This window comes from Eumetopias jubatus, unplaced genomic scaffold (genome assembly GCF_037043125.1).
Source record: "Eumetopias jubatus isolate StellerSeaLion01/CBP00866 unplaced genomic scaffold, mEumJub1_p1.0 scaffold_9, whole genome shotgun sequence".
NCBI classification, from domain to species: Eukaryota; Metazoa; Chordata; class Mammalia; order Carnivora; family Otariidae; genus Eumetopias; species Eumetopias jubatus.
In genome coordinates, this window is record NW_028274815.1 from 32,496,287 (window position 1) to 32,522,680 (window position 26,394).

General features: G+C 37.2%; 1 protein-coding gene and 1 pseudogene across 1 annotated transcript in view; both read right to left on the reverse strand.

The window, feature by feature from the left end:
* The window catches only part of MAP4K3 (mitogen-activated protein kinase kinase kinase kinase 3), a 184,945-nt gene that overhangs the window by 97,918 nt on the left and 60,633 nt on the right, over positions 1-26,394 (reverse strand). The window contains exon 2 of the mRNA XM_028117156.2: positions 22,175-22,232. Coding sequence (XP_027972957.1) covers positions 22,175-22,232 — 58 coding nt within the window. The remainder of the gene's footprint in view (positions 1-22,174; positions 22,233-26,394) is intronic.
* Positions 11,011-11,557, reverse strand: LOC114219628 (U1 small nuclear ribonucleoprotein C pseudogene; annotated as a pseudogene).

Below are 26,394 nucleotides of genomic sequence, written 5' to 3' on the forward strand. Positions count from 1 at the left end.
AACAAAACAAATCCTAACAGTGTTTTTCAATCCTGTTTTCCTAATGGCCTCTCCCAATAAAATTGTAATGCCACAGATACTGTGGATGTGGGTGTGTGTGTGTATCTGTGCCAAATACATAAAAAGAGTAAGATATTTTTTTTTCACACCCAAAGAACCAAATTCTACCCCCTTTTCATTTTAAAAAAATATTTGAGAAAACATTCCCCAATATGAGCAGACGGTCTCCAGGCAGTGAGGTTAGAGTGGCTTAATCTGAAATTTCCTGACTAACCTGCTAGGTCTCTTTTTCTCTTACCTGGATCCAGCTCTTCTTTTGAGAGCCTGGTTTATCAATGTCGCTCTGATGGAAGGTTCAAAATAAAGCAGGTACCCATAACTCAGAAGTGAATTCTCAGTACCAGTCCTCTGGATTATATCCCTCCTATTTTATTAAAAATTATAGCAGCATACCTAGAGTTTCTTTATGTAAAGTAGGTCTGTAGTAGGCTCGAAAAACATTCTGGAGTAAGAACAGAAAAAGGAAACATAAATCATGGTATAGTGTTTAAACTAAAACTAAAGAATATAATGGGCAATAACTTCTCTACCTTTATCATGCTTACCAACAAGAAACTCAATCCTATTGTTAGGGATAGTTCTAAACCTTCGAGATGCTTCAAGCTCTCTGACGGTCTGGTTTCCTCTCACAAGGCTTGATTTAAAAATACAATTTTCTAGTGGCTCCTGGTCCTGAGGCTATTTAGGCATGAACCACAGCTGAATAAAAGAAAATATCAGTCCCTAAAATCAAAACAGTACAGCAAAACTATTCTCCCCATAACCTCAATTTAGATGTACACTGTTCCTCTCCTTTCCCCATAACCTACCAGCCATGTTTCAGTCCTGTTCTTCCCCCTAAAATCTCATGCAGTCAGCCCTGCCTTCCATGCCCTCAACCGTGGATGCCGTAAGCGCAATAGGTACCCCCAGGGTCTCTCTTCTCAATTTGTATACTGACTGTACTACTAACATGTAAAAAAAAAAAAAAAAAATCCCCAGTCCACAGGGTAAAGTCTAAATCTTCGGGCTACTACTTAGAATTCTCCATAAACTATCATCAATCTGCTTTTCACATCTTATTTCCCACTATACCCAAACAGAGCATATCCCTCTAGTCTTATTTCCCAAACAGGTCTAGTATGCCAACACCACCTTTGCTTTCACACCATCCTCATATGAAATACCCTCCATTCATTCTCCTGTAGCTAGCAAAATCCTAGCCAGCCTTGGAGGCTCAGCTGAACTGTTCCTTTTCTAATTATACCAAGTGAAATGAACCTCACAACCTCTATGGAACCCACCAAATGAATCAGGATAATGAGCTACTCGGTCCTATTAGTGTCCTCTCACAGAGCATCTTGCCTAGATACTCCCTATGTAGAGCATTTCACAGAGTAAACAGTCAAAGCCTGATATTTATTGACCTGGGAATGGATTAAGTTTTTCTAGTCACAGCTACCCCCATTCCTTACTGCCCCAGAATTCATATACACACACTCTTGGCTCAACGAGTGACTCCCTGTAGTTTAGCTGCTACATAAACACTCTAGTTAATTTTCACATTGGGTAACAAGCTCCTTGAAGACAGGAACCCTGTCTTTGTATCTTCTATTCTAACTAAACTGAATGTTAAATAAAGATTCATGCAGTTAAACCCACTGAACAGACACACAGGATTGGAAATGAGGAGGAAATGGCAGATATAGTAAATAAAACGTCCTTTTTTTCTTTTTGAGCATAACCTTCAATGTGTAAATACCTAAGCTGTCCAGTATAGTCAGCCTCAAGCCCACAATGTGCCTTGAATATATTCAAGAATGGCTAAGCAATCCATGATTAATCTTTGAGAAGTAATTATCATAAATGATGTAACAATGATTCTCTTCATGATGGCCATAAACAGAGCCAGGCACTGAGCAAACAAATGGCGGTAAGAGACCTAGTCTACAGCGCTCCAGGGAGGCGGGAAAGGAGCCAGATCAATCATTCCCCTGGTGTCTTCCACTCTATGATGAAAATAAAGGGGAGAAAGCACCTCTCCTACCTCTTGGGAAAGAAAAACTCATGTCAAAAGGAGACAGGAAAGAAAATTTCTAAGATGCAACTTCAGAGAGCCATGAAAAACTAGTGGAAGTGAGGGTCTTCCCAGTGCCGTTCACACTTTCAAAATTTTACTCTACAATTTACTAAATGTTGCTCTCATGGAAACAAAACAGAATACCCTATTCTTCTTACTATGAATTTCCCTGCTCATCAATCTCTCTACTTTTCATTGTGTTGGAAAAGGAATGAGTTTCCCCATTTAGAAGAGTTGCTACCTAATTAAATCAGTGTTATCTGCATTTACATTCTACTTTAAAAACTAGTGTCACAAGCAATACCACATACGAGTAATTAGAACTGTAATTAAATCCTGTTTTTTAGTGTGAAAAACTAAACAATGGGCCAAGAATCAGAGGAGTCAGATCCACAAATAAGACGTGTGAGTTTGGGCAAATTATAAATGCGGTGCCTCCTTTTTCACAGCAGGAAATGTGAGAGTTAGGCTTAAGAGACCGTTCAAATAGTACTTCCCTGTCACATCTTTTCTATGACAAAAGTTTTCAAAGTTGTGAAACATCTGACAACCAATGAGAAAGAAGACCTAAAAAGTTCCTTATGGCTTCTAAAATTGACTTTAAAACACACAAAGAAGAAAAAGACATGCAAGAGACCCACAACACAATGCAGACAGTTGTAACTCTTTCTAAGAACTGGATAGCAAGCTCTGCCATGAGCCCTCATCCTGATTCATTTTTAGTTTTCTTTTAAAATAAGACTCCAAGAGTTGGCAGTGTACTAGCCCAACCAGCTTAAGGACCATAGGAACAAACCTGTAGTCTGATATTCAGATTTAAAGATGCACTGCAATGAAGAAGAATGCACACCAGAGGAATATTGAGCCATCTCACAAAACAAAGGAAAAGATAACAGTTACTGTAAAATTTGGGGAGGAATGGAGTTTAGGTGAAATTTACATGCAGTAGTGCTGTGACAGGCTTAGAGCAAAGCAGAGCTGTATGTAAAGGGGTCTACTTCAGGACTAGACTGCAAAGTGAACCCAACGTCCTCTTTCCTTAGCAACTACCAAGTTAAGATATATGCTGGTGTTGTATCCAGAAACCCCTTACCTGAAGCTGCGCATCTCAGCTGTAAATCAAGATTGCTTCTCTATATAAAAATGACTTAAGATTCTCCAGACAAGAATGGGATGTTTTACTCTTGATATAATTACACATAGCCATGTTTCTGCTGGTCTATGATTTTCAAGAATAGTTTCTCAGGATATTAGCTAGCCACAGTCACTCAAAGATAGGGTTTATTACAACACCTTCCAACTACACCATTCTTGGGAAAAATATTAAGGCTTTATCTGTGTCTATTACTCCAGCAGACAAATTTTTACTTTCTCCATTAGTTACCTGAGATTCCCGTCTCCATTTTATTTGAGTGTGAAGAACAACTTGCTAATTAAACTCTTTACTTGACGACCTTTAGAAAGAGGGGTTTATTTGTTGGTTTATCTTTTGGTTTGTTTGTTTGTTATGCATTAATTTCTCCACAAAAGATGTCCATTTCAGGCAGATATACAGGTTTTGAAGAAACATTTATATCTTACCCAAGTGAAGTTCATTTACTCATTTAATGTGCATAGAAATCACTTAGCTTGTTACGTGGTGGTTCCACCACAAAGGTTTTCATTTACTAGCTCTAGGTTAAGTAAACATGCAACTGAACTTGACAGCACAGTTTCCATACCACTGTCAGCTCCCGAGAGCAGGGAAAGAGCAGGCTCTGGAGCTCCATGGCCAGGGTTCAAATCCAAGATCTACACTATTAGGGCAAGCTATTTAAACTTTCAGTGCTTCTGTTTCCTTATCTATAAAAAACAGGACACTAATATAATGATTAAATGAGTCAACAAACAAAGCACTTCGTACAGAGCCTGGCACAAAGTCCAAATAAACGTTAGCTATTTATTAGCAAAAACAAACAAACAAACAAAAGACTCCTGGTTTAAACCATCTCTAAGAAATCTCTAACATATCTTCTGTAGAGTCTCTATATACTCCTCATTATTTTGATTTATCCAATAAATATTTACTGAGTGTTTACAAGGTGTCAGGCAATTTATCAAACACTGGGAATCTCTTGGTAAAGAAAATGAAGTTTGCCCTCACAGAAATTATAGTCTTGTGAAGACTTCAGGACCACCACATTCTTACCAATAGTTCTTTCAATTTTTTTCTACTAAAACACACACCCTTGTTGCTGAGGAAAAGATGTCGTCTTCTCAAAGAACTGTTGTTATTAGACAGTAAGCTCCTTTAGGACAAGGAGCACATCTTGTTGCTGATAACTCTAATGCCTAACTATAAAGGTCTCAACAACAGAAGAGTCAACAAATATTTTGTGGTGTTTCCCTAATTTTTGGTTGTATAATTCATTTTTTTTCTAAACTGAATTTTACCGATATATACATTTAATGTGTATTTCTCCCTCGTCATCTACACACACACACACACACACAGCAAAAGAGCTATTAGAAATCAGCAGCAGATCTTACGACTAGTGTGACCAACCTTCTGTTTGTCCAGGACTGAAAGACTCCTGGGACATGGCACTTTCAGTACTAAACGTGGACAAAATCCCATGCAAAATGAGATAAACTGGTCATCAACTTAGAGCTGATGGTTTTGAAAAAGGACAGTAAGTACAACTGCATGTTAAAAATAAAACAAAAAACAAAGGCTAGCCAAAATTTCACAACTTTACAAGTTCTGACCATAAAAACTAAACAAGAACATCCTGTACTGTGGGTACCTGCCCAACACCAACCCTTCCTCCTGATATCCATCGTGAGTCTCCCTGCTTGGTCCCCCTTCCTCCTGCTTCCCTCCAGGTTGTTGGTTATGGACTTTAGGCTACCTTAACCTCTGGAGCTTTCCAAAGGACAGCACTGTTAATTACATTTCTTCCCCACTCTATTTTTGCTCCCAACTCATCCCATGCCCTTTTCAAGATATTTTATCATTAGCAACTCTGTAAGGAGACTTCTTTCTCAATTCCAAACAAACATCATAACCTTTCCTACTCCTGCATTTACTTCAGCCCTTTCCTAGTTACCACCTTTTCTCCATCTTTCTGCTACGTGAAAAAATTAGCTGTCCCAGCAGTCCTACTAGTATAATTAGCTACATACCTGTAATCGGTAAGAGTCCAAGTCTCTATGTTTAGCTGCTTCTAAATTTAAGTATTAATATAGCCATAAACATTACTTTCTAGTATTAATATTGCAATGAATAGTTTTTTATAACAGCTTTAACGAGGCATAATTCACCCAAATGAAGTGTACAATTCAATGGTTTTTAATATACTTACAGGATTGTGCAACCGTCACCGCAATCAATCTTAGAAACCTTTCAAATCTCATTAGCAGTCACTCCCCATTCCCATTATTCCTCCCTCAACCCTAAGAAAGCACTAATCTACTTTCTGTCTATGTAAATTTGCCCCGATGGACATTTCATATAAATGGAATTATACCATTTGTGGTCCTTTGTGACTAATTTCTTTTATTTTGCATAAAGTTTTCAACATTCATTCATACTATACATGTATCAATACTTCATTCCCTTTTTTTGGTACAAATATTCCACTGTGGATATACATTTTACTTATCCATTCACAGTTGATGTATATTTAGGTTTTCTCTACTCTTTGGCCATTATGAATAATGCTGCTCTGAATATTCATGTACAGGTTTCTGTGTAAATGCAGATTTTCATTTATCTCGTGTACATACCTAGAAGTGGAAAAGCTAAGTCATATGTAACTCACTAACAATTTTGGGGAGTTACCAAACTATTTCCCAAAGTGGTTACACCATTTTACATTCCCACCAGCAATGTGTGAGGGTTTCAATCACTCCATGATCCTACCAACACTTGTTACTGTCTTTTTTTAATTACAGCCATCCTCATGGGTATGAAGTGGTGTCTCAATGTTTTGTATTTTCCTAATAACTAATGCTGCTGAGCATCTTTTGAGCATGTACCTACTGGCCATCTGCATTCCTTTTTGAGGAAGTGTCTATTCAAGTCCTCTGCCTGTTTTTCAATTGGGTTGCCTCTTTGGGGGGGGGGCTGTCTCTTTTTTAAATTTTTTAAATTGAGTTGAAAGTTCTTTATATATTCTAGATATGGTCCCTTATCAGAAATATAATTTATGAACATTTTCTCTCATTCTGTACATTATTTTTTCACTTTGTTAATTATCAGTCATTTTCTAGGACAAAAGTTCTTAATTTTGATATAATCTAACTTACCTAGTTTTTCTAACCCAAGGTTGCAAAAATTTATTCCTATGTTTTCATTTAAAAGTTTCATAGTTTAGCTTTTACACTTAGATGTCTGATCCATTTTGCATTTATCTCTGTGTATGGTGTGAGGCAGGAGTCCAACTTCATTCTCAGCATCACTTATTTAAAAAAAATTTCTTTTTCCCATTGACTCATCTTGGAGATATTCTCAAAAATCATGACCATAAATGCAAGGATTAAATTCTGAATGCTCAGGGGCCCCTGGGTGGCTCAGTTGGTTAAGCGACTGCCTTAGGCTTAGGTCATGATCCCGGAATCCCAGGATCGAGTCCCGCCATCAGGCTCCCTGCTCAGCGAGGAGCCTGCTTCTCCCTCTGACCCTCCCCCCTCTCATGTACTCTCTCTCTCTCTCTCTCTCTCTCATTCTCGCTCTCTCAAATAAATAAATCTTTAAAAAAATAAATTCTGAATGCTCAATTCTATTCCACTGATCTATAAGTCCATCCTTATGCCAATTGAGACCACACTGTCTTGATTACTGCAGCTTTGTAATAACTTCTAAAATGGAACAGTGTAAGTAAGCCCTTCAACTTTGTTCTTTTTTTTAAGATGACTTCAACAATTCTGGTCCCTTGCATTTCCGTATGAATTTTAGGGTCAGTTTGTCAATTTCTGCCAAAAAATGAGTTGGAATTTTCATAGAAATTGTGTTGAATCTGTGTATCAATTTTAGAAGTACTGCCATCTTAACAGTCTATAACTATCTATAGTTTCTATCTATAACTATGGAATGTCTTTCCATTTAGATCTTCCTTCACCAGTGTTTTATAGTTTCCAATGAACAAGTCTTGTGTTTCTTTTGTTAAATTTATATCTAAGTATTTTAATCTTAGTTTTTAAGCATGTAATCTTAATTTGATGCTACTGTAATTAAATTTATAATTTCATGTTCAGAATGTCATTGCTTGTGTATAGAAATAAAATTATTTTTGAATATTGATCTTGTATCATGCAACCTTACTGAATCTGTTATCAGTTTTAATAATATTTTAGTGGATTCCTTAGGATTTTCTAGATACAAGAGCATATCACCTGCAAATAGGGATAATTTTACATTTTCCTTTCCAATCTCGATGCCTTCTCTTTTTCTTGCCTAACTGTCCTAGGAAGATCTACAATGATGAACAGATACGGTGAAAATGTACTTCCTTGTCTTGTCCCTGATATTAGAGGAAAGGCATCTTTGTCTTTCATCATTAAGTGTGGGTGTTTTATACATGCACTTTATCAGGTCGAGGAAGTTCCTATTTCTAGTCTGTTTCTTTTTTTTTTAATCATGAAAGGGTTTTGGATTTTGTCAATTGCCTTTTCTGCATTGTTGAGATGATTTTTCTTCTTATTCTATTAATATGGTGTATTACAGTAATTGATTTTCACATGTTAAACCAATTTTGCATTCCTGGGATATATCCCATTTGGTCATGGTGTACAATCTTTTTTATACATTGCTAGATGTGGTCTGCTATGATTTTGTTGAGGTCTATAGTTTTCTTGTGAAATCTGTTTGGTTTGATATCAGGGCAATACTGACCTCATCCAATGAGTAGGCAAGTGTTCCTTCCCTTTTTAGGGGTGGAAGGGAGTTGAGAAGGACTGATATTCTTATGGTAGCATTTAGCAGTGAAGCCATCTGTTACTGGGTTTTTCTCTGTGAAAAGTTTTCTGATTACTAATTTAACTTCAATTTGTTATGGGTCTATTCAAAATTTCTATTTCTCCTTGAATCAGTTTTGATGATGTGTCTTTTTAGGAATTTATCCATTTCACCTGTGTATCTGACTTGTTGGCATTCAGGTGGTCATAGTATTTTCATAATCCTTTGTATTTCTGTAAGATCAGCAGTAATGTTCCTCTTTCATCCCTGATTTTAGTAATTTTAGTCTTCTCTCCTTTTTTCTTGGTTGGACTAACTAAAGAGTTGTCAATTTTGTTGGTCTTTTTAAAGAACCAATTTTTCAGTTACACTGATTTTTCTCTATCAGTCTATATTTTATTTATCTCCCATCTAATCTTTATCATTTCTTTCCTTTTGTTTCCCTTTGGTTTAATTTGCTTTTTAATTTTTTTTTTTTTTGGTTTACATTTCTTTATGTAATGTAAGGTTCTTCTAATGTAGCTTATTAATTTGAAACTTTCTTTTTCGATATAGGTACTGACAGCTACAAATTCCCCTCTAAGCACTGCTTTGGTTACATACCGTAAGTTTTTATGTACTGTATTTTCATTTTTATTCCTCTTGAAGTACTTTCTAATTTCCCTGAGTCATTTCTTCTGAGTCATTAGTTAACTAAGAGAGTGTTGCTTAGTTTCCATATATTTGTGAATTTCCCAAATTTCCTTGTGTCACTAATTTCTAACCTTAATACTACTCTTGAAGAATGTACTTTGTATGATTTTAATTCTTTTAAATTTAGGCTGAGACATGTTTTATGACCTAGCATATGGTTTATTCTGGAGAATACTGTATGTATGCTTGAGAAGAATATGTGTTCTGTACTACTGGGTGGAGTGTTCTATAGATGTCTATCAGGTCTAATTGCTTTACAGTATTTCTATTTCCTTGTGAATCTTCTGCCTCGCTGTGCTATTAATTACTAAAAGTGGGCTTTAGGGGCGCCTGGGTGGCTCAGTTGTTAAGTGTCTGCCTTCGGCTCAGGTCATAATCCCAGGATCCTGGGATCAAGCCCCGCATTGGGCTCCCTGCTTGGCAGGAGGCCTGCCTCCCTCTCCCACTCCCCCTGCTTGTGTTCCCTCTCTCGCTCTGTCTCTCTCTGTCAAATGAATAAATAAAATCTTTTAAAAAAATAAATAAATAGGGCGCCTGGGTGGCTCAGTTGTTAAGTGTCTGCCTTCGGCTCAGGTCATAATCCCAGGATCCAGGGATCGAGTCCCACATCGGGCTCCCTGCTCAGCAGGGAGTCTGGTTCTCCCTCTGACCCTCCCCCCTCTCATGTTCTCACTCTCTTTCTCTCTCTCAAATAAATAAATAAAATCTTTAAAAATAAATAAAATAAATAAAATAAAAGCGGGCTTTAAAGTTTCCAATTAAAAAAAAGTTTCCAATTTTTATTGTTTAATTGTCTATTTCTCCCTCCAATTATGAGTTTTGTTCCATATATTCTGGGGCTTTGTTGTTAAGTGCAAGTATTGTTTTCTACTGTTTTTCATAATATATAGAATTTACATTGTGAGCTAATTTTGTTTCCTTTTTATTATATCCTTTTATCAACCTCTCCGTATTTCCCCAACCCCTATCCCCAAGCAACCACTCTTCTACTCTGTGTATCTGAGTTTGACCTTTTTTTGTTTTTTAAGATTCCACATGTAGGGCGCCTAGGTGGCTCAGTCTTTGGGCATCTGCCTTCAGCTCAGGTAGTGATCCCGGGGTCCTGGGATTGAGCTCCGTATCGGGCTCCCTGCTCCGCGTGCTTCTCCCTCTCCCACTCCCCCTGCTTGTGTTCCCTCTCTTGCTGTGTCTCTCTGTCAAATAAATAAAAAAATCCTTAAAAAAAAAAAGATTCTACATGTAATTGATACCATGGAGTATTTATGTTTTTCTGTCTAACTTATTTCACTTAGCATAATGCCATCAAGGTCCATCCATATTGCTACAAATGGCAGCATTTCCTTCTTTCTGGTGGCAGAATAACATTCCATTGTGTATGTACAGACTACATCTTTTTTGTCCATTCATCATCAACAGATACGTAGGTTATTTCCAAATGTTGGGTACGGTAAATTAATGCTATGGTAAACATGAGAGTGCGAATATCTCTTCAATATCCTGTTTTCATATCCTTGGGATATATACGCAGAAGCTGGACTGCTTGATAGCACAGAATTTCTATTCTTAATTTTTTGAGGAACCTCTAAACTGTTTTCCATAGTAGCTGCACCAATTTATATTCCACCAACAGTGCACAAGGGTACCCTTTTCTTCACATCCTCACCAACATTCATCTCTTGTCTTTTTTATGATAAAAAACTAAAAAGCTTCTGCACAACAAAGAAAACAATCAACAAAAAGGCAATCTATGGAATGGGAGAAAATATCTGTAAATCATATACCCAATATTAATATATTTAATATCAAAAAAATATAAAGAACTCACAGAAGTTAACAGAAAAAAAGTCTGAAAAAATGAGCAGAAAAACTGAATAGGCCTTTTTCCCAAAGAAGACAGAAGTAGCCAAAAGGTACGTGAAAAGGTGTTCAATATCATTAATCATTGGGGAAATGCAAATCAAACCACAAGATATCAGCCTCATACCTGTTGGAATAGCTATCATCAAAAAGACGAGTGATAACAAGTGTGGGCCAATATTTTATTGTGAAGACCTCTGGGACTACAATTTCCATTTATCACACATCAAGGAAAGGTACGCTTTGTTAGAATAGTTTTTTTTTTTTCAACTAAAACAGTTGACAGTTTTATTTTCACATTTCACAATACAAATGAAAATTGCTTTTTTTTTGTCCCACCACTCCCCAGCAAAAACTATTCTCTCTTTGATAGGAAGGGGGACCAAGTCTTCCTTGTCCTGTTATGAGAAAACACCCAGAGTCACAGCACCATGATCTCCTGGTGAAGTAGAACGAGTAATATAAAATGAATATAAAAAGGTTCCTGTCTCTTCTTATCTGTCTGGTCGAGTCATTCTTGGCTGAGTGGGCACCATCATGGGACAGGCAGGAGGTCTCATCACTGGGGGCCTAGGCATCACTGGCATGTGGCCTCCCATAGGTGGCCTCATTCCAGGAGCAGGTCCCAATGGGATCATCCCAGGAGGAGGAGGGCCCATCATGGGTACCATGGGAGGGCCCCCCACATGGGGCGCTGGCATCATACCAGGGCGAGGAGGACCCGGGAGACTGAGGGTAGGTGGGATCAACTGCCCCTGCAGGAGGAAGAACAGAGACTGGAGTAGGAAGTATCTTTCCTTGTTGAAATGCAGCGGTTGTTTTGTTGATCAGGCTCTGAGCCTGCTCTTCCATCCATTTCTGATAGTAGTCTTTCACATTCTCTTTGTGTTTGAACCTACCACTGCAGTGTGTCTTTACGTGTCACAGTAGTCACAATAAAACTTAGGCATGTTGCTCTGCAGGCCGTTGGCCACTCTGTCCCGCGTCGCCTGGAAATGATGCACACTAGAAGCAATAGTCTTAAAAGGAAACTGGACTTTCTTCTATACTGGTATTATATGAGAGTGCAATATATATTAAATTTGTGTTAGCAGCATTTCATGTTAAATATCAGGAGTCACTAGTTTGCATGACACATCTGGAATCAAGACTTTATGCAAAAGGATGAGATTATAGAGTGACATATTATGGAGTGACATTTCTCTTTTCCATAAAAGTACTTCTACCTCTCATTAAACATTTGTCTTGGTATTACTGGTATGAGTAAGGCTGAAGATGAATTATGAATATATGCTTGTTATCCTCTGAGACTTTGGAGAACAGGTAGCATGGATGCATAATTAACATTACAGGGACAGGAATTTCACTAATGAGCAGTTTTTAAAAGAGATTAAGTTTACCTACCTGGGAGTAATACCTTGTCTAGTTCCCTTAACACTAATTTCCCCTTAACTCTAATTTCTAGAGAAGAGAGAAACTTTTAATAGCTGAGAACTGATGACATAATGTTTTCAAGTAATGTTCTAATGATAGTTCTTGAACAGTAACATAGCTATGTTAATGGAAACAATAAAAAATGGTTTGTTTCTAAATTCAGTTAGGCACATAACACTGTACAACAGCCCCGTCACTGTAACTAGTCAGTTTTTTCTTCTGTTTCCTACAGTGGATCCTACAACAACAATAAAAAGTCATTTCCATTATTCTTCAGATATCCTACCTACCCACCTCTACTTCACTCTCAGCTAAGGACGAACCTTCCTCCATCTGAGAAAATGGAGGCCCCATTAGGAGATCTTTCACTACCCTCTCCTCAACCTCAAAGCAAATTTGTATTTGTGCCCACTCCTGGCCCTTTACAAAGATGTGATCCCAAAAGAGGTACTCTCTTCCTTTGCAAAAGAGGTACCGTCTGATCCTATCTCTTCCAGGCCCTCCCAGAACCTTGCTTCATCATTTCTATTCTCTTCGATACCTTTATCTCTATCACCACTCCTTTCCTTTCAGCCTACACACATGCTCAAACTTACTTCAAGGTAAAAACTTTCCCTTAACCTTCTCCCCTATTAAACCTGTCTCCCTATTGCTTTTCACAGCCAAAGTTCTTCAAAGAGTAGTCTCAGCTTGGTTTCCTTTTCATGACTTCCAACTATTCCTCAACCCACTATAATCTATTTTTCACCCCAGGACTCTGCTGAAATTACTCTTGCAAAAGGTCCATGTCATTCTTAGGCCCAAATTCAAGGCCTCCTATCAGTTCTGAAGCAGCATTTAATACTAGCAACCCCTTCTTTCTTTCTGAAAACTCTCCAACTACAACTACTATCTGAACAATGATTTTCAAATCCGTGCCTCCTGCCAGGTCTTGGAGCCAGGTCAGCTCTCTCCTGAGCTCCAGACCGCTAGATCAAATTGACAACTGTACATATCTACACAATCTCTAAACACTTCATAATCAACATGTCTCATGTGAATAGAAATATATTCTCTCTCTCTTCATCCTACCTCCTAAATAACTCTCAATTCCTGCCCCACTATAACTATCTTGGTGCAAATCCTCATAATAACACTCAAATTGCCTCTTGGGGTAGACTGCTATTTTTGCCTCCAATAGCCATTCTTTCCTTCTTAGACATATAGCTGCGAGGCTAGAGACCACATGTCCCACCCTCTCATGAATTTGTGTGACCATGTAAGCAAGTTCCCAGCATAGGAAAATGAGCAGAACTGGTGGGTGACTTCCAACTTCACTTGTTAAAAGAAAAGCTGCTTGCCTTAAAATAACTCTGTCTCTCCTCCTACCAGCTAAAGACAGACACACCAATGATTTAGCTTCAGAACAGCAGATGAATGTGTGCACTACCAGGTGATGGCATAAAATGGAAGGAACACACATCCCTGAATGAGCTCATGGAATAGCAACCAGGGCTCACCCCACAACTGTTACATGAGAGAAAAATAAATGTCTATCTTATTTAGGTCACTTTATTTTGGAGTTTCTTTGTATAGCAGTTAACCTGAACCCTAACACCCTTCTCCATATAACTTTTAACTGGTCTATTTCCACTATTAACTTACATTTCAGTACATTTGCCATACTATTGCCAGTTATCTTTAAAACATAGGATAAATATTAGTCTTCTCCCTAATAACCTTCTATGACTCACAGCTCCAGACGTTTTGGCATAGCACAGAAGGTGTAGTGGTACACAATCTGGCTTTATTATCTTTCTAGCTTCCACCATTTATGACCCACTCCCATCCCTGACCACACCCCCATTTCCCTACACAGATACTTTAAAGATTTTATTTATTTATTTATTTAAGAGAGAGAGAATGAGAGATAGAGAGCACGAGAGGGAAGAGGGTCAGAGGAAGAAGCAGACTCCCCGCTGAGCAGGGAGCCCGACGCGGGACTCGATCCCGGGACTCCAGGATCATGACCTGAGCCGAAGGCAGTTGCTTAACCAACTGAGCCACCCAGGCGCCCCTCTACACAGATACTTTAAGCTCCAGCATCATTTGACTTCAACTTTCTCCAGTGTTAGGGAAAAACAAAACATAACCCAAAAGCTCTGCAAAATGAGAGAAGAGGTAAAGAAAATTACTTGAAAGTCTGATGAAGCAACCAAAAAATGTGCGAGTAGACAAAGTATACTTTACACACACTGTCATTAAAATGATAAACCTCAGGGCTTCTTCCTTGTGGGAAGCATTTGAAGATGCACTGCCCATTCCATGGGCTGAAATATCAAAGCACCAACATCTATGAGAAAAAATAAGTGGCTATTTTAATTATATGGATAATACAGATTTTTGAGGTGAAATCCATATAACAAAGTGTACAACTCAGTGGCATTTAGTACATTCACGATGCTGTGCCATCACCTCTAATTCTAGAACATTTTTATCATCCCTGAAGGAGACCCTATACCCTCAAGCAGTTACTTCCTATTCCCTCCCTCTTCCCCAGCAACCACAAATCTGCTTTGTCTCTATGGTTTTACTTAGTCTGTGTATTTCACATAAATGGAATCATACAACATGAGACCTATTACGTCTGGCTTCTTTAATTTTAGCATATTTCTGAGATGCCTCCTTGTAGCATTTATCAGTATGGAGGACATAAATTTTACAAGCAGTGTTATTTGTAAATGCAACATACTGGAATCAACCTAAATGCTCACACATAGGACAGTGACTGAATTAACTATGGTACATATATATGATGGAGTACTATGCAGAATGAGAAAGATCTCTAGCAACTAGTGTGGAGTGATTTCCCAGACATGCTGTTAAGTAAAAAGAACAAAATTCAAAGAGGTATCTATAGTATGCTACCTTTTGTGAAAGAAAAAAAGAAAGTAAAAAAATATTCATGTATCTCATTTGGATAAAAAACAGTAACAACAAAAACAACACAACAGAAAAACATGGAAAGGAAAACTTGAGACCAAAGACAGTGGTTAGAATAGGGTAAAAAGGACAGAAGTAGAATATTTCCCTAAATATACCTTTTTGTATAGTTCTGCCTTTTAGAATCATGTCAAAGTTTCACATACTTTAAAAACACTGTAAAAGAAGAGAAATAAAATCAAAGATGAGGGCGGCATCCCCCAAATGAATACAAACGGAAACAAATGAACTGGCTATATGCCATGGGTTGAACTGTGTCCCCCAAAAAGATATGATGAAGTCTTAACCTCCAGTACTTGTGAATGTGACCCTACTTGGAAATAGGGTCTTTGCAGTAATCAAGTCAAGATGAGACTTTTAGGGTGATCTCTATGACTGGTGTCCTTATATAAGGGGGAAATTTGGACACAGGAAGTACACCGTGGGATGATGAAGGCTGAGACTGGAGCTTTCTACAAGCCAAGGAATGCCAAGCATTGCAGGCCATCACCAGAAGATGGAGGAGAAGCATGGAACATATTCTCCCTCAGGCTCTCAGAAAGAACCAACTCTATCGACACCTTGATTTCCAACTTTCTGCCTCCCAGAACTATGAAAGAATAAATTTCTATTGCTTTAAGCCACCTAATTTGTGGTATTTTGTTATGGTTGTCCTAGAAAACTAATACACCACAGAGATATCAAATGAATAACATAAACACTTTTGAGAGGGTAAGGAAGGTGGGGAACCAGACATTAGAACAGTGTATGTTCTAAAGATAAACAGAACTCTAAACAATGATCTCTAGCTAGTATCTGATTTCTCACAGAGGCATGGACTAACAATTCTGAAATTCCTTTTGTGTTCAAGGATAAAGCAAAGAAACATCCAATATATTGTGGCTAATGGAAACTAAGCTCCTCCCTATTGGAGAAGAGAGTTACAAATATGAAAAGGAGAGAATGAACCCTGTGGTGTTAGACTAGTATTGGTTTTAGACAGTCAGGTGGGCAGAGGGGCAGTGGAGGTATGGGTAAATGTGTATTTATGTGTGTATATACAGAATGTCTATCCCATAAGGCAGCCTAGTAATAAGGATGCTTCAGCAGCAATAACTACACCTAGAATCCAAAACAAAGGCTCAAGAACTCTTTCAGATTAAAGAAAACTCAAGAGACCGGCAACTGAATGCAACACATGATCTTGGATTTTCTTCTGCCTTTAAAAGATATTATTGGGGCAGGACGCCTGGGTGGCTCAGTCAGTTAAGCATCTGCCTTTGGCTCAGGTCATGATCTCAGGGTCGGGCTCCTTGCTCAGTGGGGAGCCTGCTTTTCCCTCTGCCTGACGCTCCATTTCTCTCTCTTTCTCTCTCTGACAGATAAATTAAAAAAAAAAATCTTAAAAAAATTTTTAAAAAAGGATATTATTGGGGCAACTGACAAAATCTGAATAAGGGTTAAATAATAATATCGTACCAGCATTAATTTCCTGACTTTGACCATTGTACTGTTATGTAAGACAATGACATTTCATTGTTAAATACACACTAAAGTATTCAGCAGAAGATGGTTTCTTTTAGTGTAGGAAAGAAGAAAGTAAAAAATAATAAATTGAGTACTGAGAAATCTGGGTGAAATACTGAAATTCTTTGTACTATTCTTTCAACTTTTCTCTAAAGTCTACAATTACCTTAAAAAATGTAAGAACTTAAAATTTAATTAAAAATTAAAAATAAATGAACATGGGTTCTATAGTGGAGAGGCAAACTTTCAAAGAGCATTGCTGGAGAACCAGGAATTATTCTAAGCATTCCATGAAGCATCTGTAAGGCAATACACATAATAGCATAGGCTCTAGAAAAAACATAAACCTGGATTTGAATTTGCTCTACTGTTACACAGCCCTAAGGTAAATGGAGCTTTTCTCCATAAACTAGGGTAGGTAGCCTACAAAAGGCTAGAACATTACCTTGTTCCACAAAGTATAAGAATTCTAGCAATTGAACTCATAAGTGTTTTTATTTTACACAAAAACTAGGTTTTGTGGCTGATAACTCACTGCACCGACCACCAGTGTGGACCACTTCTGTGAGGACTTGGGGACACCCTGGGGAGCTGTGCCCACTCACATGCATTCTTATTTATCCTTTGCAATGCTTGTTCCCCAGTTCAGTGGTAGGCAAGCAAATTAAGCCGATCTCAGTAGTATATCCTTGCCAATCTCTGAACTCCAACCAGCCCTTTGTGGTCTACATAATCATGTGTGTCCCCAGATGTATATGTACATATGGATGTCTGTATATAAGCATACAAGAAAATCTGGAGAAAATCACCAAAAGTTGACAGTGTTCATATAGCTGGTAGAATGATGATGTTTGGTTTCCTCTTTTTAATTGTATTTTTCTTATTTTTATTATAATGATCAAACATAATCTTTGCAATTTAAGTTTAAAAGTGTTATAAACTAATATTACACTGTACATTAACTGGAATTCAAATAGAAACTTAAAAAAGTTATAGTCTGTTGGTTAATTAAAGGATGACTGAGACAACCAAATATAAATTAAAACCACATGGGGGTACCTGGCTGGCTCAGTCAGTGGAGCATGTAACTCTTGATCCTGGGGTCATGAGTTTGAGCCCCACACTGGATGTAGAGATTACTTAAAATAAAATCTTAAAAAAATGATAATAAAATAAAACCACATGAGTAAGACTGGAAGTCCCAGTGACATGTGGACTAAATTCACATTTAAACAAAGAATTTTGTCCTCATGTCCGAATAAGTTTTCATTTAGCTTCAGGTTCAAATTAGATATCGATTGTTAAAAAAAAAAAAAAAAAAAAAAAAGGAACAAAATTTGGATGCAAATTCTTCATTACATTACACTTAAGTATTTCAGATTTGGTTTTTTCAAAAAGTTGTAGACTGGCCATCAGAATTCTAATTTAGAAAAATGTGAACATACCGTCATGAAGCGGTCTCCCTCCACCACATCCAAATCAAATCTAAATCTTATCAATCTTCTGAGGCTAACTACCAATTCACAGAAGAACATATTAAATAATACCACAGGGAGGCAATTAGCAAAATCCAAACTGATGGAATAACTCTACACAACAAATAACCAAGTTTCTTCAACAAAAAACCTCAAGGAAAAAGAACAGATTAAAAAAAAGAGAGAGAGAAGATAAAGAGAAGGAACCTACAAATATACAAGAAATTTGAGACACATCAACTAACTGCAGTATGTGGAACTTATTTGTTGTTGGAAGCTACATTAATACTGTTGAGAGAGACCAATGGCATGTGGTTATATATTTTTATCACTTTGTTAAGCCATATTTTAAAATCATGTAATTCATCCAGATCGAGTGTACAATTCAACAGTTTTTTCTTAGTAATTTACCAAGTTGTGCAACCATCACTGTCAACCAGTTACAGAATATTACCCCAATAAGATCCCTCATGTCCATTAATTGTTAATCACCACACACACCCCCCACACCAGTCCACTAATCCACTTCCTGACTCTACAGATTTGCCTCTTCTGAACATTTCACATAAATAGAATCATACAATATGTAGTCTCTTGTGTCTGGCTCCTTTCACATAGTACGTTTGTAGGTTCATTTATGTCCCTGTATCCATCAGCAGTTTGTTTCTTTTCATTGTTGAATAATATTCCATTGTATGAACATATTTTGTCTTTTCATTTACCAGCTGATAGGCAGTTGTTTCCAACTTCAGACTATTATGAATAATGCTACCACGAACTTGTGACAGTTGTGTATGCAGATGCACAAGATGGAACTGCTCGGTCATTATGGTAAATTAATGTTTAACTTTTTAAGACAATGCCAAACTGTTTTTCCAAAGTAGATGTACCATTTTACATAAGAATTCCTGTTTGTGGTTATACTTTGATTTCTTATCCTTTATCCATACATGCTGGAAGCCCTGAAGATTAAAGGCTGACACTATATGGTATTTGGGATCTGATTCAAAATTATGAGTGGTAGAAGGAGGGTAGTGGGTATAGATCAAACAAGGTTAGTCACATTTTGAAAACTGTAATACATTAGTAGTACAACTACTTACTACAGCAGGTACTATAGTACTTTGTTCCAGGCACTATCTTAAGCCCTTTATATATATTAGCTCATTTAATCCCTACAATAACCTTAAAAGGAAGCTACTATTATTACTTCCATTTTAGAGATCAGGAAACAGAGAACCAGAAAGCTTAAGCAATGTGGTCAAGCCAGGACTACAATCAAAGTAGCAGAACTTTAGATCTGTACTCGTTACCACCAGGCCATATACTTCAAGCTTACCAACAAGTGATATGTGACATTAAAGCAAAGAAATTAAATGCTAAAATTCAGGTGGCTTCGATGAAGATTTAAGCAGGGAATCCAATGTTAACTAAATTTAAGGATTTATCTAATAGCATATATATATATAATAACCCTTGCTATCTCTGGATGGTAGAATATGATTTTTCTTCTTTTTATTTAATTGTATTTTCTACTTTTAAAATAATCAATACATGCATAACAGTGTTCAAGATTAACATCATAACAATACAAACGCTGCATTAATCAGAAAACAAATGACTTGATGAACAATAAGATCTTTCAAGTTCCTAATTTTTTAAAGGAAATATTAAGAGGTACTGAATGAGTACTATGCATCAGACACAAAGTTCAGTACTATGGACACAAACTTGATGAAAGCCTAGAAACAAAGAAAGGCAATTGCAGAATGACAGTACAGCTGTGGTAATAGCTGTGCTATAAGGGAGCTACTCCTGTGGAGGAGTCCTCTTACTCAGACCAGGGGCAGGGAAGACCTGAAGGAGAAGGGACTAAACTGGCTTGAAGGAATGATGTATGTATAAACTACTTCTAATCAGAGACAATTTCATCAAATAACATAGCCACTTCTTAAAGATTACAAATGAAGGCCCTACTTCAAATGCCAAATCTTCCTTCTTTTTTTTTTAACCTCAGATTTCACCAACTTCACAAATGGCCAACAGACACATGAAAAAATGGTCAACATCACTCACATCAGGGAAATACAAATCAAAACCACGATGAAATACCACCTCACACCAGTCAGAATGGCTGAAATTAACAAGTCAGGAAATGACAGATGTTGGTGAGGATGTAGAGAAAAGGGGAACCCTCCTACACTGTTGGTGGGAATGCAAGCTGGTGCAGCCACTCTGGAAAACAGTATGGAGGTTCCTCAAAAAGTTGAAAATAGAGTTACCCTATGACCCAGCAATTGTACTAGGGATTTAACCCAAGAATACAAATGTAGTGATCTGAAGGAGCACCTGCACCCCAATGTTTATAGCAGCAATGTCCATAATAGCCAAACTATTGAAAGAGCCCAGATGTCCATCAACATATGAATGGATAAAGAAGATGTGGTTATACACACACACACACACACACACACACACACACACAATGGAATATTACTCAGCCATCAAAAAATTGAAATCTTGCCATTTGTAATGATGTGCACAGAACCAGAGGGTATTATGCTAAGCAAAATAAGTCAATTGGAGAAAGACAATTCTCATATGATCTCACTCATGTGGAATTTAAGAAACAAAACAGAAGATCATAGGGGAAGAGAGGAAAAAATAAAACAAGACAAAATCAGAGAGGGAGACAAACTATAAGAGACTCTTAATCATAGGAAACAAACTGAGGGTTGCTGGAGGTAGGGGTAACTGGATGCTGGACATTAAGGAGGGCCTGTGATGTAATGAGCACTGGGTATTATAAGACTGATGAATCACTGACCTCTACCTCTGAAACTAATAATACATTATACGTCAATTAACTGAATTTAAATTAAAAAAATAAAAACAAATCTTCCCCTTTTTTTACCTCAGATTTCACCGACTTCAAATATCCCCTAAAACATAAGAAATTCAAAGAAAAAACCTGTCTTATATGTTAAAGTGTTATTAGACTATACAAAATCTGTAAATATGTATAACTGAGAAAGTGTTTTTTTATTCGTTATATTTGAGTGTGATTTGATCACAGTCTGTCAACATATCCTTAAATTTCATCTTAATGGCACTTCTAAAAAGTCTGCTGATGATCTAAATCAGGGTTGGGCAAACTACAGCTGCAAGTGGCCTGGTTTGCTAAGAATGGTTTTTTAGCTAAGAATTTTTTTTTTTTCATTTTAGAGGGAGAAAGGAGAGAGATGGGGAGGAAAGAGGGAAAACTGAATGCCGAGACCACACGTGGTCCACAAAGCCTAAAATATTTTACTGTCTGGACTTTTCAGAAAAAAATGCCCACCTTTAAAAACAAAAACAAAACTACAGGAATGGGTTCTGCTCAAACCAAGGATAAAACCTGTTTTACCAAATTCGTGTATCACCAGTTTGTAGTGGAAGAAGCCATCAGAAAGCCACTACCATCACTGTGGAACTCTCAGTCTAGACACTAGCACAAATACTTGCTTGTGGCAGAAAAGAGAAAGAGAGAAAGGACTTTTAAGAGAGAATAAACAAGATTATGAGAGTTACTCAGAAAGACAGGGATTTTGCAAGGGGTAGGGGATTTCAGAGAGAAAATACAGGTGAAGCAGAAAAAAAATAGAGTCATCCTAGGGGCTCTACAACAAGCTGCTCAAGTTGGAAGGTAACTACTATTACAGTATTAATGACACATAAAATGTGAGGGCTAGGTCTACTGAGAAAACTGAGGCTCAGCAAAGTTACTTGCCCAAGTTCACACAGCAAGAGTGTAGAACACAAAGAACTGGGCCCCAAGCACCCCAATCTCAGTTTAGCTCTTTCCCCTGCATCACACTGCCCTCTGACCGCAAGATAGGGTCAACCTGGAAAAACACCACTAGTGACTGGTGACAAGTTAGCTCAACTGAGTTCAGAAGGAACAAAGTCTCTTCGCAAGTTCGCCTCCCTCCCCCAATTACAAGTTATTTTTCAAGGAAGAACTGAGCCAGGTTTCTACAGGTCTTGAAGAGGAGGAGGAAAGAGTAGACCCCAGTTCTATTTTCCAGAACATGTTAGGAACAATCAGAGAATGCTGACCAAACATCATTAAAATCAGCTTTAAAGTTAACCAGTGCTTACGGCAATAAGAAACATCAAATTTCAATTTACCTGGTTCCAATTTTATTACTTTAATCGCTGCCAATTCACCAGTGTTAACATTCCGTGCCTAAAAGAGAAGAAAAGACAACTGTGAAAAAGAGCTTTCATAAAAAACTTTATGAAATATAATTTTAGTTTACTGTTTATTTTCAGTTATACAGAAATATTTTTTAAAGCAAGAATTGTAGAAGGGGTTTCTATTTACAAAACAGTATATTCTTCAAAATGAATGTCAACATTAATTCAACTGTAAATTTAATAAAGGTAGTAATAAGATAACAACACACACAGACTTCTGTATGTGCCAGGCACTGTTCTAAATGTTTTATAGTAATTTATTTCTCCCACAACAATCTTATGAGGTAGGTACAACTATTATATCCATGTTGCATATGAGGAAACTGAAGCACAGAGAAGTTAAAAAACGTGCCAAGGCCATACTGCTAGTAAGCCATAGCAGCAAGATTCCAATCCAAGAAGCCTGACTTCAGAATCTGAGCTTTTAAGCATTACACTCTACTGTCATTCATTCAAAGGTGAGTTAAAATTTTGAACTGATAAACTAGCCTTAAACTGTTAAACTTAAAAATCTTAGAATATGGGGTGCCTGGGTGGCTCAGTCAGTTAAGCATCTGACTTCAGCACAAGTCCCGATCCCAGGGTCCTGGGATGGAGTCCTCGTCATTCTCCTGCTCAGTGGGGAGTCTACTTCTCTCTCCCTTCCTCTGCCCCTCCTCCACAAACAGATAAATAAAATATTTTTAAAAAATCTATCCATAATATTAGATTGCTGGTATTTACAACTGTAATTATGTATAAATAAGCAGAAGCTGTCTTTTCAATTTGTATGAAAATGGCAGTAACTGTCAACTTAAAATGTTTTACAATTGGATCAGAACTTTCAAAATACTTCAAACTGTTATAATTGTTACATAATACTTAAACTGCTAACTGAAACTTGATTTTCATATCAAGCAATAAAGATCAATATATACAATTCCCTGATCACAGAAAGATACAGTCCTGTGGGCAGAATTACTCTTAGTTGCAACAGTCTCTTTTTTTTTAAGATTTTATTTTTAAGTAATCTCTATACCCAACATGGGGCTTGAACTCACAACCCCAAGATCAAGAGTTGCACACTCCAGTGATTGGGCCAGCCACGCACCCCACAATACTCTTATTAATGGACTGGTGCAGATCAATGAATCACCCACAAGGAATGTAACAGCATTAACAGTGGAATCCTTCTAAGAATATTGGGGCATTAAAAATGTCAGGTAACAATCTAGGAAGGTAGATATGGGACACAGCCACTGCTGCAATATAAAATTTAACCTTCTTACTCAAAGAAGAACAAAGATATGAAAACTTCTCCACCATATCAAGGAGCCTGGCTGGCTCAGTCAGAATGGCATGCGACTCTTAAATCTTGGGGTCATGAGTTTCAGCCCCAAATTGGGTGTAGAGATTACTTAAATAAATAAATATTTTTTTAAAAAAGATCTCCCAATACAAATTAAGAAAAAAATTTTAATTAAATTGGCAGGGAAAATTCATTCCTTCTGAAAAAATCCCCATAACCAATGAACGCTTATCATGGCCAACTTACTATTGGCAGTACAAAACAGATCTGAACAGTTATTTCAAACTAAACTTAATTTCCATTAAATGAGATACACATTTCAAATATAGTGCCAGATAAGTGTTCATTCCCTTCCCTAGGATGAGAAGAGACCACACACACACAATGAAAGAGAAATAAAATCAGAACATCAATCTGGAAGCATTTTGTAAAAGGGGGGAACAGAGTGTACCTGTAAAATATTCAGGTATATCACATAAACATGACTCATAAATCTCCTCAAACACTATCACAACTACTTGCCTCTCCTTACACTTCATGAACTTTCCCTGTTAGGCTCCTCCTAGATACAATGTCTTCTAATCCTCATCTTTTTTAGTACTTCTCCAAATAAAATAAGACATTACTCTCCCCAATTCCCAATTCTCCACTTAAAAATCTTGCCATGGTTTTGTTTTCTGTTTACTGAAAAGAAAGTCAGAGTATGGCTGATTTCCACTATAGAAGAGCAAAGATAATATGAACTCCTAGAAAGCCAGGATGATTTTTTTATTTTTTATAGCTGAAATTTGGTTCCTAATTGACCACAAGAGGGCACTACTGACAATACAAGTTACACAAAGTGTCCAAAATGGCTACTGTACACAATGTACTATTCTTCTAAAAATAGATTTACTAATAGTTAACACCAGCACATATTTAACAGAAAAACTGTGACAGTAAGTGACTTATCAGTAGCACTTATCAGACTAAAGTCAATATTTACTATAGGCTTGACTTACAAATAGAATTTTTAAAAAAATTTAAATCAGTCTAGAATTTTCTTGAGGATAACAAGAGTTTTTAAACTTATGGTTCTTTAGTAGGAACAAAAAAAACAAAACAGCCAAAATTATTACTGCTCTTTTTTACCTACTGAAATATTTTCCAGTACGTAACTTATTTGACAGAATTAAGGTAATTCACAAAAAGGGAAGAAAAATAACAAAAACTGAACTTTTCTGCATCAAAATCCAGATGTTTGTTAATGAAAAGTCTTATATGCTTTTCTTAAAAAGATTTTACTTTTTATTTATTCAGAGAGAGAGTGGGAAGGGGCAGGAGGGAGAGGAAGAGAGGGAACTTCCACCAAGCTCCCTTATGAGTGTGGGGTCTGACACAGGGCTCAATCTCATAACCCTGAGAGATCATAAGCTGAGCCGAAATCAAGAGTTGGACGCTTAACTAACTGAGCCACCCCAGGAGCCCTTAATGAAAAGTCTTTAAAGCATCATGATTCATCAATAATCTTGGTATTCTGGCTAAATCATATTTTGCTGTCTCTAAATTTAAAATGGTCAAGATTATTCACTGAGATAAATATAAAAATTAATAGTATCTCCTATGCTCTGCAACTACTATTCTTTTAAGATTTTATTTATTTATTTGAGAGAGAGAGAGGTGAGGGACAGAGGGAGAAGCTGACTCCCCAATGAGTACGGAGCCCGATGCGGGGCTCAATCCCAGGACCCCAGGATCACGACCTGAGCCGAAGACAGACGCTTAACCGACTGAGCCACCCAGGCACCCCTGCAACTACTATTCTTTTAGCAATCACCTAGAGCAATTTATTAGGAAGAAAATGAGACCAAGGTAAATAATGTAAAATATCACCATGTATGAAGTTAAAAAAAAATTTAAGATTTATTTGAGAGAGAGAGCGCGCACATATGCAGCAGAGAAGGCACAGAGGGAGAGAAAGAGCATGCAGCCCAACATGGGGCTCGATCTCAGGACCCTGAGATCATGATCTGAGCTGAAACCAAGAGTCAGACGCTTAACCAACTGCGTCACCCAGGTGCCCCTAAAGTTAAAAATTTTTAATTCAGTATCAATAATATAAAATTCTCAGACTTGCTCAGGGCAGAAAACTAAGAATAAATATTCTAAGCACCTAGACCTAGGCATCTTCTGCCACCTCACTGGTTTGACCACCGTTCTTCATTTGCTCTGAAAATGATATTCAGATCATGTCGTTCTTAAACTGAAAACTCTTCAGGAATATATATCATTGCAAAGACAAAATTCAAATTCCTTGTCAGAAAATTTAAATTTTTCACTAAATATAGCACTTGTCATAATAGCTTTTATTGAAATATAATTCACATACCATAAAATTCACCCTTTCAATGCATACAATTCAGTGGTTTTAGTATATTCACAGCTAAGTAACCATCACTACTATCTAACTTTGGAACATTTCATCACCCCAAAAAGAAAGCCCAGAGCACTCAGTTAGCAGTCACTCCCTATTCCTCCCCCTCCCAGTCCCTGAGAACTATTGGTCCACTTTCTACTTCTATGGACTTAACTATTCTGGATATTTCATATAAATAGGATCATACAAAGTATGGTTCTTTGTGACTGGCTTCTTTCACCAAGCAGAACATTTTTGAGTTCATCCATGTTGTAGCATGTATCAGTACTTGACTCCTTTCGCTACTGAATAATACTCGATTGTATGGAAATACATATTTTGTTTATCCATTTATCAGCTGAAGGATATTTAGGTTGTTTCCACTTTTTAGGTATTACAAATAACGCTTCTATGAACATTAGTGTACACATTTTTTTTTTTAAGATTTTATTTGAGAGACAGAGCGCG